The following is a 16,328-nucleotide window of genomic DNA, read 5'->3' on the forward strand; positions in this document are numbered from 1 at the left end:
GCCCAGCCCCCCTCTGGCAGGGCTCGGGCACAAAAGAAGGGTTCCTGGGGTCAACAGCGGGCCTAGGACAGCCCCACACAGGTCCCTGAGGCCCCGGGGTGAGGGGCCACTGAAGAGGTCCCCACCGTCCAAGAAGGCAGAGAGCTGTGGGTGAGCAAGCCCCTGAGGTCTCGGGGCACCAAGGGCAGATGGGGCAGAGTGGATACCAGGATGGACTCGGCCTTGCCGCCCGACAGCTGTGTGGGCCGAGGGAGCAGATGTGAGGGTGATCACGTGGTCAGAGGGCGGGCTAACATGGGAAGAAAGGATGAGAAGAGGCTGTGAGCAGCGCAGGAGGTGGTCAGCGGCCAGGCGCGGGGCGCGGGGCCAGGCTGGGATCCGGAGGCTGCTGGGGGGACACACCATCACCCAGCCTTGACAACACAGCCAATCCCTCTTAGAGTCTGTCCCCAGCACTGGGCTGCCTCGGGCTCCCCTGCACACACACACTGTCTAGTTTCTGCCCTCCCAGCTCTGGCCTCTCTGGTGACTCAGCTGCCCCCTCCTTGAGCCTGTGAGCCATCTGAGGGCAGGGACAGGGCCGTCGTTGTTTGGCCTGATGGATAGCACAAAGGAAGTGCTCTGAACCTTTGCAGTCTGGACCTACTTCTTAGGTTTCTCCTCTCTCCAGCTTTCACCTGCTTGTGGAATAAATAACTCATATTAGCAGTTCAGCCATGGTCGGGCCCCAGGTCCATACCCCCTTGGGAGGGGAAAGTAAGGGATTTCTAGTTTCCAGCGAGTCTGGGGGATCCCCTTCCCATTGCCACTACCCCTCCGCTTCTCCAGCACACAGCCTCCCTCTCTTCCCCTCCCCAGGTTTGGGGGATGCTGTTGGACGCATCTTACTAGTGTAAGCCCACCTGTGGCTCGCCTGATTCCTCCCACTGCTGGGTGGGCCCTGCTTGGCCCGGGAAGCGCCCTCTGCCCTCCCTGGAGCACGTGGCCTCACGATTTTCCTTGAACACAGCACTTTGTGACTTTGACGTAAACTTCAAACACGGCCCCATTTCCTATTTGCGCATCAAGGAAATAGGCCGAGTTTCACAGAAAGGGGCTTCCAAGAGCACACCAGGCCTTCCGGGCCTGTCCCTGCCCCGCTTGGGCGTGCTGATCTTCTGGGGCATCTAGGTGAGTGGTCCTCTGGCCTTCTGAGTCCAGCACGACCACTGACTGCAGGGCCTTCCGGGGCAGCTGGGAGAGGGGGACTCAGGTTCCGCACCCCCCGACCTGAGTGAGAAACCCTAGTGGGGTATGACCTCTTTACACCTGGCCGGGGTGTATGAGGGGGTGGTTAGCTGGTGGGGGCCCGGGCTGGGGGCTCGGGCTGCAGAGAAGCCCAAAGTGGTTTCTCGGACCCCAGTTCTTCATCTAGAACCAGTTGTCTGGTGCCTTTGGGACCCGACACCTTGCAGCTGGCCCAGGCCTTGGCGTCCGTCAGCACATCCCCAGGTAAGTCGTTCTGGGTGAAGCAGCAGCTAGCCGCCATCTCTAGGGGTGGCCTGGGTCTGGTGGAGGAAGGAGGAGAGAGTCAGGAGGAACTGGAGTACCAGAAGGGCTGTGGGGCTCTCGTGGGTGGTGTCCCACGGGAGAAGGAAGCAGACGTGGCCTGTGACCATCCTGAGGGAAAGAGGTCTCTCTCCAGAGCGCCAGCTGAGTGGCCGTGGACGTGTGTATCCAGGGGCCCCACAGATGCCAGCTCAGTCCCTAGCCTCCTGCAGGGCCCCATCAGTGAGACAACCTTAGTTCCAGGAAGCAGAGAAATGTCCAGAGAAAGCAAACATGTGCTCTGTCCCCAGGCTCAGGAATAAGAGGGACCATCAACGGGGCTGTAAACTGGAACATCCAAATGCTGGATGGTTTCTGTGAGGGGGCCCAGGGCAGGCTCCAACCACTGGTAGGGAGCTCAGGTTAAAGGGGAGACAGAGGTGAATGAGTAAACAGCTTGAATCCTGCTCAACTGATGTGTGTCCTTGGCAAATTGCCTGGCCTCTCTGAACCTCAGTTTGCCCATCTTTTAAATGCAGAAGCAAATTTTGGCGCCTAGTATGTGCTTGGCTCTTTGGCTCCTGACTGTTGGGTGAGAGGTTGGGAAAGCTGTCCCAAGCAGGGAAGGGTCTTGGCAGGAAGGAACAGGGGTTCATGTGGTGAACAGCACAAGATGAGCTTTGTTACTTTCTTTTTTTAAATATTTGTTTATTTACTTGGCTGCCTCAGGTGTTAGTTGCAGCAGGAGCTCGAAATTGTGTTGCTTCAGGTGGGATCGCTCATTGTGGAGCACAGACTAGTTGTGGCTCTTGGGCTCTAGAGCAAGCGGGCTCAGCAATGACAGCGTGGGCGCTTATGTGGGGGTCTTATTTCCCAGACCAGGGATTGAACCTGTGTCTGCTGCACTGCAAGGCGAATTCTTAACCACTGGACCACCAGGAAAGTCCCTGAACTTTGTTACTGTTGTCTCAGCCAGGGCAGCCAGGACACCGTAGGTGCTTAATAAAGCTTTGCTGAGAGACTAGGGCCTGCGTCCTATGACAGTAAGTCCTTGGGTGTCACCCACGGGGGCTCTTCTCCTGCCAGTGGTTTTTCCTGTCGCCGCCTGGCCTCCAGCCTTGTCAGGGATGGGCAGGCATGCTGGGCAGGCAGGTGGCCCAGACGGAGGGCTTTTTGTGTGCACTCTGGAGCCAGGAAGCCAATTCAGGGCCCGACTCTGCCACCCATACTGTGTGTGTGCCGTGCGGCCTTCGGCTAGTTCCTTCTCTGTCCCTCCTTCGCGTCCCAAACCCACGAATTCTCCACACGCAGTGTTCCCGTCAGGATTAGGCGACTGAATTGCCCTCGAGTACCTGGCGTACTGGCGGTGCTGTATACGCATAATGTTAGTCTATTCTTATCACTAGCTCAGGGTGGTCTCGTGGCTCCTGGAGGGTCTCCTAAGGGGCTGCAGCAACCAGCCTTTTCCATGCTGGCTGCTCCCCACCCCACCCAGAACATAGGGTCAAGGAAGTGCTTCTTTTTTTTTAAACACTATTTTTTAAAAATATATTCATTTCTCTATTTGGCTGCACTAGATCTTCACCGCTGTTCTCAGGCTTTCTCTAGTTGTGCCAGTTGGGGGCTACACTCTAGCTGTGGTGTGGGGCTTATGGGGGTTTCTTGCCGTGGAGGCATCTCCTGTCGTGGAGCATGGCTCCAGGGCATGGGAGCTTCAGTAGATGCAGCCCACGGGCTTAGTAGTTGTGGCCCATGGGCTTCGTTGCTCCACGGCATGTGGGATCTTCCTGGACCAGGGATTGAACGTGTGTCTCCTGAACTGGCAGGTGGATTCTTAACTCCTGGACCACCAGGGAAGTCCCAAGGAAGTGCTTCTTAACTGGAGCCAATTTTGCCTCCCCCATCCCCACTGGGAACATTCAATACCATCTGGAGACATTTTTGGTCCCGACTCGGTGGGTGTTACTGGCATCTAGTAAGACAGAGGCCAGGAATACTGCTAAGCACGCCGCAGTGCACGGATAGCATGAGATCTCGCAGTCAGGCTCTGTTGTCCCGACTCCTCCCACCTTTTCCATCCCCTAAGCTTTTTCCCATCTCCCTTTTACAGTCCCAGAGCCTGACACCCAGAGAGGGCTAGCTCCTTGCTCTGGTTACCACAGCCCTGAGAACCCTGGCGGCAGAGGTTGGAGCTGGTGGGGAGTGGTGGTGGTGGTGGGGAGCTGGTCTTGGGGCATTATTAGTCAGTCAACAGACAGAGTCTGTTTGAGGTCTGAGGACCTGCCTCCGACCCTGCGGCAGCCCAGCGCTCTGCACCCTGACGGTCACAGGCAGCTCAGAGTGCAGCAACAGCTGGGCCAGGCACGCGTGGGAGCCCGGGAGACCCAGCTCAGAGCGGCGGGTGCCGCTTTCCTTACGGCCCTGCACTGCAGTGGCTAGGACTGGCTGCTGGGCTCAAATCCTGGCTGCCACTCTTAGGCCATGTGCCTCTGAACATGACATTACCCTCCCCAAGCCTCAGATTTTTTTAGCTGAGGAATGGGGATAAGTGAGGATTAGATTAAACAGATCATGCTTAGAAGAGGTGTCATAAAGTCTTCAGCACACAGGCTACTGTTATTGTTGCTGATTTGGCAAATATTCGTTGGGAGGCAGTGGGAGCTACGGTGAAAACCAGACGGGTGTAGGCTCTGCCTTGGGGAGCTCAGGCTGGTCAGAGATTGTGGGGCAGACGGAGACACTGATCATACATGGCCATCAGGGCTATGATGCGGGAGGATGGGGCCCTGGGAGGACAGAGTAGGTGACTCAGCGGGGGAAGGGAGGGGAACATCTCTGCATGGAAGGGACAGCTGAGGGGACCTGAGGCCCGTGGCTAGGAGAAACGTGGGTGGCTTCCCAGGTGATTCGGTGGTAAAGAATTCACTTGCCAGTGCAGGAGACCCAAGAGACGTGGCTTTGATCCCTGGGTTGGGAAGATCCCCTGAAGGAGCAAATGGCAGCCCACTCCAGTGCTCTTGCCTGGAGAATCCCAGGGACAGAGGAGCCTGGCGGGCTGCAGTCCATGGGGTCGCAAAGACTCGGACACGACTTAGTGGCTGAGCATGCAAGCTGTTCAGGCAGAGGGAACAGCCTGTGCAAAGTCTCCTCCAATGGGTCCTCTCCTCTTCCACCATCTGTTAGTGAAGGAAGCCTCTAGGCCCGCCGTTCCCTCTTCTCTCCTAGGGAAGCCCCCGTCACCTCTCCTCCCTCATCAGACTGCCGAGTTCCAAGAACCTGCAGAGGTGTCCCCGCCCACCCCAGCAGGCTGCATACCCTCTCAGGTACCTGGGATCAGAGGGTAGCCTCTGCCCACCACCAAAGTTTATTGGGCACCTACTCTGTGCCTGGTTGGCACAGGCAGGAGGACAAGACAGTCTCCACTTTCCTCAGGCTTACATGCTGGCAGGGGACACAGGCCTTGTGTCAACAAGCTGGTAGATCATCCCAATTTCAGTGGTGAAGAGCAATGGCACTGGGTCAGTGACCGAGAAGGGGAGGTGGTTTTAGAGAGAGGTCAGGGAGGGCCTCTTGGAGGTTGAGGCCCGAATGAAGTGACAGATGTTGAGGGAATGGTGTTCAGGCAGAGGGAACAGCCAGTGCAAAGGCTCTGAGGTTGGACCAGGCCCAGTTTGTTCCAGTTTTCTCAACAAGTAACATAAGGAAGCTGGTGTGGCTGGTGGGGACTGAGTGAGAACAAGAAGGTGGCAGGGCGGATTGTGCATGGCCTGCGGGGCTGCTGTAAGGACCTGGGCTTTCAGCCTGAGTGAGGCGGGAGTCCTGGAGGGCTGCAAGCAGGAAAGGAGGCTATAGGACGAGTGGGCTGGGCCCGTGCTCAGCGCTGGGCATGCCTTGCCTCATGGGGTCCTCACAGCCCCCCAGCACTGGGCACCGTCGCTGGCCCTGTCTTCCAGGTGGGTCTTGGCGAGTGTGCCTCCCCACACAGATCCACACTGCTGCTACCCATAGATCTGTGATCCCGTGATCAGATCGCATGCCATGGTGTCAGAAAAAGAGAGAAGGAGCCTGTCGCCATCCACGGCCCGGGGCTCACCACTGTCATGGGGACTTGGAAGGCGACCAAGTTGGCGTTTTGTTAGTTGACAAGTGTCTGTGCTGCCTCTGTTGTTGGCCTGTGGACTGGGGAGCAGGAAATGTAGCTTCAGGGGGGACTTGGCATCTTGGGCAGAGGACTGGGGTCCATGGGAGGAGGCCCGGGCAGCTGGAGCTGTGCCTCCATTCCAGCAGCACTGTGCGTGGGAATGCTGTTGATGCTGGGGTGTGGGTGGCACACAGGGCCTCCAGACCTGACTGCTGCCACTGCCCCCTGCCTCCCTGCCAAATCCAGTTGGATCATCTCATTCTGTCGGCAGCCTGATGCCCTCAGTCTTCCCTCTGGTGTCTCAGGGTAGACATTTAACTGGGGCTTTGGACGCTCAGACCCTGTTCTGTGCGACAGTAGTGCTTCCAGGCTCTGCTACTTGGGTGTGGGGATTGTTGTCCTTGTTCAGTCTCTAAGTCATGTCTGATTCTTTGCAACCCCATGGACTACAACACACCAGGCTTCCCTGTCCTCTACCATCTCCTGGAGTTTGCTCAAATTCATGTCCATTGAGTCATTGATGCTATGCAACCATCTCATCCTCTGCCGCCCTCTTCTCCTTTTGCCTTCAATATTTCTTTCCCAGCATCAAGGTCTTTTCCAATGAGTGGGCTTTTCTCATCAGGTGTGGGGATTAAACAAAGCTAAGAAGGGTCCTTCCTGGCAGGTCTTCTCAGGGCCTTTAGTATGCAAATATGCTCCCCACAACTTTTCAAAATGCAGTTGGTCCCTTGACCTTTCTTCCTTTGAAATATATTTGGGCATCCTGTGCCTGGAACAGATAGAGTTTAACCCTACCTTTCCCCAGAAAGGAGGCTTGAAGGGTGGAATTTCAGACAGAGCTGTTTAGCCAAGGATCACGGTTTCCTCCCCTCCCCACAGGGCCTGGGCTGTGAGAATGAGCCTGGTGGTCTCCTGATGGAGCTGCAAACTCTGGGAAGGCCAGACGAGCATCTCTGAGCTCACGAGGAGCTTGCAAGCTCAAGGGGAGGTTGGAGGGAGTCAGCCTGGGCAGGAGCGTGGTGGGAGAGTATGGTGGGCACATCTCCTGGGAGAGTCATGCAGTCTGTGGGGACTTGGCTCAGGACAGAAGCATCTGGTCCTCCAGGAGGCTGCAGACCAGCCAGGCCCTTCTGGAAGCTGCTGCAGTTACTGCTGTCTCTGTTACTGACAAAGAGACAGGGAAGTGGGGATAAAATTGAGGATGCACGGGAAGGCTCCGGCCTCTGGGACACCTTGGACTCGGGTCCAAGGTGGGCCATCACAACTTCTGGCCCTGGACGGGGTCCCCAGGGCCGGCCTCTCCCCAGTCCCGCCTCCGCACCAACCTGCCTCTGGCTACCCAGGCTGCACCTGCGGCCGCTGCGGGGCGGAGCTTCTCAAACCGTGTTGTCGACAGTTTCCTGCCGCAGCTTCCGGCCCCAGAGGCCAGCTTCACTACCCCCACCCCTCCCCGCTGTCCCTGGAGAAACCTCCACTCTGCTGCCTTGTCTCAGGTTCTGATCCCCTTGAGGAGCAGGGCTGTGAGTCTGCCAGGCTGGGCTGGCTGGACTCGGGGAGCAGAGAGGAGTGGGGAGGAGGTACCCAGTGGAGGGCAGTGCATGGATTCAAGCATGGAAGTGAATTTGAAGAAAGACTGATAGCACAGCCTGGCTGGAGCAAAGGAAGGGCCGAGGAATTCAGTTATTAATAGAGTCAATGATGTAGGCAGGAGGGAGCCACAGTAGGTCCTTTTTATTTTTTAAAAGTTGGTTTTTTTTTTTTTTTCATGTGGGTCGTTTTTAAAGTCTTTATTGAATTTGTTACAACATTGCTTCTGTTTTATGTTTTGGGTTTTTGGTCCCTGAGGGATGTGGGATCTTAAGTCCCTTTACTAGGGACTGAACCCACACCCCCTGCATCAGAAGGTGAAGTCCTAACCACTGGGCCACCAGGGAAGTCCCACACAGTAGCTTCTTGAGCCAGGGAGGCCCCGGGGGAGAACTACCTAAAAGCAACTTGCAGACCCCAGAGCTTCAGCTCGTGTGGGAAACAGACTGTGGGGTTCAGCCAACCACAGGCACTATGTGAGTTAGATCTGGATCTCAGGTTTTATTAATAGAAAACAGCTGGTGGAGATCAAAGGAGGTGATAGCAGCAGAAACAGACCACAGGAGAAGAGCTCTGGACTAGACAGGTGGGAGCAGCTGCGTGGGTAGGCAGAGACAGAATGGCCCGATATGGGAACAGAGGATGGGGAAGGAGAGAGAACAGGAACCATCAGAGAGGAAGGAGGCAAGCTGGGGGGTTGGTGAAGGACTCAAGAGCCCCGATGCTCAAGCAGGAGGAGGGGGGGCAGTCACAGTGTCCATCATTCAGGGGATCCAGCCTCGAAGAGGGTGCCTGGTGCCCATCAGGTGGTGATATCTTGGCAGCTGGAGGGCAGCCAGGTGGAGGTGGGGGGAGCAGATAATGTCAGGAGTGTAGACAGCCTGCTCTTCTCCCTTTTTAATTAATATTTTTAGTGCCTGGTATGTCTATATGTGGGCTTTCCAGGTGGCGCATTGGTAAGGAATCCGCCTGCCAGTGCAGGAGACGTGTAGATGCAGGTTCAATGCCTGGGTCTGGAGGATCTCCTGGAGGAGGAAAGGGCAACCCACTCCAGTATTCTTGCCTGGAGAATCCCATGGACAGAGAAGCCTGGCAGACTACTGTCCATGGAGTCTGAGAGTCAGACGCAACTGAGCACACACGCAATCGTGTCTATAGTTTCCTGCTGCCTGTCCTCTCTTTACATAAATAATCATTTACATACAGTAAAGTTTATCCCTTTTAGTGAAAAGCTCTGTAAGATTTGACAAAGGCATACAGCTGAGAAACTATCTTAAGATACAGGCTATTCTTCTGAATTTCCTCATACCTCTTTGTAATCAGTCCTTATCCCGACACCCCCACTTCCCAGCAGGTCTGCAGCCTCAGCAGCCTGCACCTGCTCTGCAGTTCTGAATGGAACCAGATGGTTTGTAGCCTTTTGAGCCTGGCCCTTTGCTCTCAGCATGATGCCTTTCAGGTTCATTCATGTGTGTGCATCACCACGTCCTTCCATTTCATGATAGAGTAGGATCCCACGTGGGATGTACTCCCACTTTCTTCAACTGCTGGAAAACGTTGATCCAGGGATCGAACCTAGGTCTCCCTTACTGCAGGCAGAATCTTGACTATGTGAGCCACCAGGGAAGCCTTAGAGTTCTTCCTATGTGTTGGCAGTCGTGAACAGAGCTGCTGTAAACACTGCTGTGCAGGTCTTTGTGTGAGCCTAAGTTTCCATTTTTCCAGGATGAATACCCAGAAGCCATCCTGACTCTATTTTTTTCAAATGTTAAACTTTTTATTCTGTATTGTGGTGTAGCTGATTAACAATGTTGTGGTAGTTTCAGGTGAACAGTGAAGGGACTTAGCCGTACATATAAATATATCCATTCTCCCCTAAACGCCCCTCCCATCCAGGCTGCCACATGATATTGGGTAGAGTTCCCTGTGCTGTAAAGCTCCATGTCCTTGTTGGTTATTAATTTTGAACTGATGCTTTTAATTTTAAAATTTTTATTATTTATTTATTTGGCTGTGCCGGGTCTTAGTTGCTGCAAGATCTTTAGTTGAGGCATGTGGGATATAATACCTCGACCAGGGATCGATCTCGCCTCCCTCTCCCCACAGCCCTGCTTTGGGAGCTCGGAATCTTAGCCACTGGACCACCAGGGAAGAAGTCCTCCGACTCTTTAAACACTCTTAAGGGATGATGGGGGCTTTCCTGGTGGCTCAGTGGTAAAGAATCTTCCTGCCAATGCAGGAGACACAGGTTTGATCCCTGGGTCGGGAAGATCCCCCTGGAGAAGGAAATCGTTATCCACTCCAGTATTCTTGCCTGGAGAATTCCACGGACAGAGGAGCCTGGCAGGCTACAGGCCATGGGGCCAAAAAGAGTCGGACACGACTTAGCAACTCAACAAAAACAATTAATGGGATGGTGACTGCATCTCCTGGTCCCCAGTTAATCACCTGCCTGTAACTATTGGGACATCCAGGGCCTGCCCCCCCAACTCTGGCCCTCGCAACCTCAGGGTCAGAAGCCTTCTGGTTAGAAAGCTGGTTCTGGACCCTCCTCCAGCTGCCCTGATTCAGGCCTCGAGTGATTCTCACGCAGTCCCAGTGCCTGTCTTTGCATGTTCCTGAACACCAGGGAAAGGCAGCCTTTCTCAATCCACAAAAGCTTTCTTTCCACCCCATGCTTATAATTGCTGAACTAAGAAGGGTGTCCAAGGACCCTTCCTTGAATGCAAAACTATGCCTGGGTGGCCTTAACTGGACCCATCTTAGTAGAGAAAACCAGAAACTGTTATGGGTATAATTTTTTCAACATTATATAAAAACTTAAAAAACATACAGAAAATGAGAACAGTTCGTTGTACAAATTATCTACCTCTTAGATTCTGCAGTGGAATTTTGCTATATTTGCTTCGTCGCATACACTTGATCCTCATATTATTGGATTCTGTATCTGCCAACTTGCCTGCTTGCTAAAATTTATTTGTAACCTCTAAGCTCATGCTCGTTGCACTTTCACGGTTGTTGGAGGGCATGTGCAGAGCGGTGTGAAATTTGAGTCAACCCACATGCTGGTTCCTGCCGAGGCTGAGCAAGGCAGTGCTTTGCCTTCTGGTTTCAGCTCATGTTGTAAACAAGCCTCTTTCTCACAGTCTGTTTGGTACCACATTTTTGTGCTGTTTGTCCGTAATTTCACTGTGTCAGTGGTCCCCCAGGACAGCACTGAGCCGCTGTTTAGTGTTCCTAAGTACAGGAAGGCTGAGCTATGCCTCCCAGAAAAAGTACGTGTTGAATAAGCTTATAGTTATAGGGCTGTTGGCCAAGAGTTCAGTGCTATTGAGTCAATATAATTATGTAAGGTGTCTTTAAACAGAAATAAATAAAAGAAGGTTATATACTGATCTGTTGATGAAAACTTTGCGGCCAGAGACTTAAAGGAACTTAACCCTGAATTTCTTCTAGAAGAAACGGCTTAGTACTTCCTCATTCGATACCTTATAGAAATATCGCAGATGGCAAGACTCAACTATATCAATCTATTTATCCATACATAAACTTTTGTTTTTGGATGCCTTCCTTTCAAAATAAATTACAGTCATCACTACACTACCCATCACACCTAAATATTTCTGCACACAGGTCATTGACTGGAGTTCAATATTTTATGGTGCCTTTAAAAAAATATATTTTAAAATTTATTTTAAATTTGGCTGCATCGGCCCTAGTTGTGACAGGCACTCAGCATCTCCGTCGTGTAATGAGGGCTCTTTCACTGCGGTGCATCCTCTCCAGTTGTGCCCTTGGGTTCCAGAGTGTGTGGGCCCAGTAGCTGTGGCGCAGGGGCTAGGCTGCTCCATGGCGTGTGAAAGTTTAGTTACCCAACCACGGATTGAACCTGTGTCATCTGCACTGCAAGATGGATTCTTAACCACTCACCCACCAGGGATGTCCCTTATGATGCTTTGTAAAATTGAGAGGCCCAAATACAATGAAATGAACAAGTTGATACATTGTCTGAATTTTGAGTGACTCAGACACCTGTGTGACCCAGTGTTTCTCAAGATATCAGACATCACCATCACTGTGGAAAGTTGAAGGTGAGCAATTTTAGGTTATCTGCCTCTCCAGATATCTATTTATTTAAATGTCCTTAATTCCTCCTCACCACAAAAGGTCATACTTTTCAGTCACACACTTTATTTTGTTTAATGGCCATATCAAAGTTCACATTGGTATTAAATCCTAATATATTTTTATTTGAACTAGTTTATGTGTTGTTCAATGGCTCCGTTCGACTCTTTGCCACCCCATGGCCTGCAGCACACCAGGCTTCCCTGTCCTTCACTATCTCCTGGAGTTTGCTCAAACTCATGTCCATTGAGTCAGTGATGCCATCCAACCATCTCACCCTCTGTTGCCAGCTTCTCCTCCTGCCCTCAATCTTTCCCAGTATCAGAGTCTTTTCCAGTGAGTTGGCTCTTTGCATCAGGTGAACAAAGTACCACAGCTTCAGCTTCAGCATCAGTCCTTCCAGTGAATCTCTAGGGTTGATCTCCTTTAGCATTGACTGGTTTGATCTCCTTGCAGTCCAAGGGGCTCTCAAGAATCTTCTCCAACACTACAGTTCGAAAGCATCAATTCTTCGGCTCTCAGCCTTCTTTATAGTACACCTCTCACATCCGTACATGACTACTGGAAAAGCCATAGCTTCACACTAGTTTCTGCTTTCTACAAACTCAGTTCATGAAGGCAGAGGGGGCAGGGCAAAGGGACATTTCTCAGACTGTGGAAGGCTAATGGAGTCAAGCTCCTTTGGTGAGCAAAGGCTGTTCCAGCTGCAGGGCCTTTGTACTTGCTGTTCCCTCTGCCTGATGCTTTTTGAGAAGTGGGTCCTCTTTATCCTTCAGATTTCAGCTCACATGCTACCTCCTCAGAGATGGTGACCATCCCAGCTACAGCGGCTTCTTTCTTGGTCTCACTCTATTTCCTTTAAAACACTGACCTCAATCTGTAATTATTATTTTTGTCTCTTCTTTGTTTATTGCATCCTCTCTCCCTCAGACTGTCATCTCCGGGAGGGCAGAGACCATGTCTGTCTTATTCACCAATATCTCCAGCCTGAAACACAGTAAGAATCCAACACGAGTTTGGGAGACATGTGCCCGGTGCGTGTGTGTGCAGGCCAGTGAGGGGTGCCTTGGTGCTCCGTACTAGGTCTGAAAAGTCAAAGGCTGGTTTGGGACTCCTCAGTCTGAGTCCAGCAGGGTAAGGCTCCTTTCCAATTTGACTCCGGCGCACATCAGGCTCTGCACAACTGGCACACACAGCTGTGCTGCACAGTTCACGGATGCCCTTTAATGAGGGGTCTCTCCTCCTATCTCTGGGTCCAATGGATGGGTTCAGGAAGGGAAACCAAGGCCCTGACGTGCCCTCAATCCCGTTTTGAACCCACAGGGTCTGGAGAGGCGCAAGGCCACGCACCCTGCACAGGGCGGCGGCGGCGATGCCGGACCCCGCGGCGCACCTGCCCTTCTTCTACGGCAGCATCTCGCGCGCCGAGGCCGAGGAGCACCTGAAGCTGGCAGGCATGGCCGACGGGCTCTTCCTGCTGCGGCAGTGCCTGCGCTCGCTGGGCGGCTACGTGCTGTCGCTCGTGCACGAAGTGCGCTTCCACCACTTCCCCATCGAGCGCCAGCTCAACGGCACCTACGCCATCGCGGGCGGAAAGGCGCACTGCGGCCCGGCTGAGCTCTGCGAGTTCTACTCACGCGACCCCGACGGGCTGCCCTGCAACTTGCGCAAGCCGTGCAACCGGCCGTCGGGGCTCGAGCCGCAGCCCGGGGTCTTCGACAACCTTCGCGATGCCATGGTGCGCGACTACGTGCGCCAGACTTGGAAGCTGGAGGTGAGAGCGCCGGGTCCGAGAGGTGGGCCCTGGGCGAGCTTGGCCAGAGAGCAGCTGTTTCAGGAGGGGGCGGGTCTTGGTGGGCGGGGATGGGGGAGGGGCTTGAGGCGGAGCCGGAGCCGGAGGGGCGGGCCTCGAGAAGGTGGGGCCGAGGAGGGCGGGCCCTGGGGCCGAGGGAGCCGTGGGCCTTTGCTGAGAGCGGCAGTCTTCGCCAGCCTGGGCTTTGCTGGGCTTTGCTGGGCTTTGCTGCCCCCGTCTTAGATGCTAGAGGGGTGGGGAGGAGACCTCGGAGGCAGGGACCTGAGCGACGCTATGGTGCTTATCCGAGGCAAAGCGTAAGTCGGGGAAAGTTGAGGTCTGGGGTGAGCTGGCCGGCAGGGGCAGTGGCTTGTGGTCTTCGACAGCCTGCACTGCCCGATTACCAGAGTCAGGCCTTCAAGTGGGAGATGACAGTGGGGCCTACTAGAAGGCGGGGCCTGGATGGATGGGAGCGGGACCATGGAGATGAGAGGAGGGGTGGCTGTCCTCATCAGCCTAAAAGACTTACGTCCTAGTCCTAGGCGTGCCTGAGTTGGGAGTGTACAGGAGATGGAAGAGGGGTCCTGTGGAGCGCACTTAACGACACTTACACGTCTTCTTCACCCTCCCTTCCCCAGGGCGAGGCCTTGGAGCAAGCCATCATCAGCCAGGCACCCCAGGTGGAGAAGCTCATTGCCACGACAGCTCACGAACGGATGCCCTGGTACCATAGCAGCCTGACGCGTGAGGAGGCCGAGCGCAAACTCTACTCCGGCTCCCAGACCGACGGCAAGTTCCTGTATGTGGGGCTTGGGGCTGGGGTTTTGGGGGGTGAGGCTGGGGTGGATCTCAGTGTGCAGGTGGGTAATGAGGGGTTGTGCCTGTGGTCACAAGTGTGAGTGACTCCAGAGTTGGGCGGCCTGGGTTGAAAGCCAGCGTCTGCTACTTAGCAGCTGGGTTCGCTGGGCAGGTATCAGAACTGCTTACTTGCATTATCTCTTCTGCATTCACCAAATATTTACTGAACGCCTACTATGTGCCAGGCACTGTTCCAGGCATTGAGGGCGTGGCAGTGCACAATTCAGTTCACTCGCTCAGTCGTGGCCGACTCTTTGCGATCCCGTGAACCGCAACACGCCAGGCCTCCCGGTCCATCACCAACTCCCGGAGTTCACTCAAACTCACGTCCATTGAGTCGGTGATGCCATCCAGCCATCTCATCCTCTATCGTCCCCTTCTCCTCCTGCCCCCAATCCTTCCCAGCATCAGTCTTTTCCAATGAGTCAACTCATTGCATGAGGTGGCCAAAGTACTGGAGTTTCAGCTTTAGCATCATTCTTTACAAAGAATACCCAGGACTGATCTCCTTTAGGATGGACTGGTTGGATCTCCTTGCAGTCCAAGGGACTCTCAAGAGTCTTCTCCAACACCACAGTTCAAAAGCATCAATTCTTCGGCGCTCTGCCTTCTTCACAGTCCAGCTCTCACATCCATACATGACCACTGGAAAAACCATAGTCTTGGCTAGACGGACCTTTGTTGGCAAAGTAATGTCTCTGCTTTTGAATATGCTATCTAGGTTGCTCATAACTCTCCTTTCAAGGAGTAAGCGTCTTTTAATTTCATGGCTGCAGTCACCACAAGACAGACACAAACCCAGTGTCCTTACGGAGCAGGCAGACAAAAAACGAGGAATCACTAAAACATAGAGTATGTCAGGTGGTGGCGAGTGCCTTGTGTGGAGCTGGGCAGGGCGAGATGGACAGGGGGTTGCAAGCTGAGCTTAGGTGGCCAGAGAAGGTGACTTTTGCGTAAAGAACCGAAGGAGGTGATAAGTGGGCTGTCAGCTCTCTGGGAGGTGTTTCTGGCAAGTACTCAGATCAGGAGGAGGTTCTTGGCATGTTCCAGAAGCAGTGAGGCCAGTGTGCTTGGAGCTGAGTAAGTGACACCTGGAGTGGGAGCGCTTCCCCAGTGGCACTAGTGCTGAAGAATCTGCCTGCCGATGTGGGAGACATAGGACACGTGGGTTCGATCCCTCGGTTGGGAAGATCCCCTGGAGAAGGAAACGGCAATCCACTCTGGTATTCTTGCCTGGAGAATCCCATGGACAGAGGAGCCTGGCAGGCTACAGTCCATGGGGTCACACAGAGTTGGACACAGCTGAAGCGACTTAGCACCCATGCACGCATGGAGTGGGAGAGGGTGAGGCCAGGGAGGTGACTTTGACTTTGACCCTGAGTGAGGTCGGAGCCCTGAGGGAGCATTGAAACTGCTCTGTGGATGACGATAGTCATCCAAGGGTCTGTTAGGGGAATACACCAATTAATATGTGTTAAGCAGTCTTAAACAGAAGAGGGCGACAGAAGAGGAGATGGCAGGATGGCATAACTGATGCAATGGACATGAACTTGGGCAAACTCTGGGAGATGGTGAAACAGGGAAGCCTGGTGTGCTGTAGTCCTTGGGGCTGTGAAGAGTCGGACATAACTTGGTGACTGAACAACATCAAGCAAAAGTCAAGTATCTGGCATATACTAAAAGTGCACTGAATGTTAGTATATGTGGGTAAAGGCAGTGTCTCTGCCTGAGCCTGAGCCATGGCTGAACCCTGTGGCTGCCTGTGAGTTAGTGATTATGAAAGAGTCGGTCTAAGGCTGTTTACAGCCCTCTGCTGGGGCTGCTGCTTTCCGGTCAGGACCTGGGCTCCTCTCTCACGCAGGAGTTATCCAGATGTCAGCTGAGGTCACTCTGGTCCCGAGACATAGAGAAAGTTGGTGCCTGTCTCTTTCCTGTGGCCTCAGGAAGTGCAGCATCCTCCCCTAAGATGTGATTCTTGAGGGCCTCCCTTCTCATGGTCTCTTCTTGGCCTGAGATCCTGCCTGGCTGAATCCTTGCTCTCACCCACCTCCCCCAGGGCTGTTCCTCTCCCAGGGCCATCCCACTTGGAGGAACTGACCTTTTCCCCTTGATTTCCCCTCCCCTGTGAGGCCTGGGCATGTGCACCAGATTACCTGCAGGGATCCCTCTACAAGATTCTTGTAATAATAATAAAAATATATATCATTGTCAAATAATACAATATTTTTTTTCACCCTGCATAACAATGCTAGGCTGTAAATTGAAGTGGAGTTTGCAAAACTTCTGAGGGAATTC

At 53.6% G+C, this 16,328-nt stretch overlaps 1 protein-coding gene across 1 annotated transcript in view; it reads left to right on the forward strand.

The window, feature by feature from the left end:
* The first annotated feature begins 1,065 nt into the window (after window positions 1-1,065).
* The window catches only part of LOC120883562 (tyrosine-protein kinase ZAP-70), a 30,163-nt gene continuing 14,900 nt past the window's right edge, over window positions 1,066-16,328 (forward strand). The window contains exons 1-3 of the mRNA XM_040267615.1: window positions 1,066-1,170; window positions 12,707-13,157; window positions 13,814-13,974. Of these exons, the coding sequence (XP_040123549.1) occupies window positions 12,756-13,157; window positions 13,814-13,974 (563 nt within the window). The 5' untranslated portion in view covers window positions 1,066-1,170; window positions 12,707-12,755. The remainder of the gene's footprint in view (window positions 1,171-12,706; window positions 13,158-13,813; window positions 13,975-16,328) is intronic.

Source organism: Oryx dammah, unplaced genomic scaffold (assembly GCF_014754425.2).
Source record: "Oryx dammah isolate SB20612 unplaced genomic scaffold, SCBI_Odam_1.1 HiC_scaffold_25, whole genome shotgun sequence".
NCBI classification, from domain to species: domain Eukaryota; kingdom Metazoa; phylum Chordata; class Mammalia; order Artiodactyla; family Bovidae; genus Oryx; species Oryx dammah.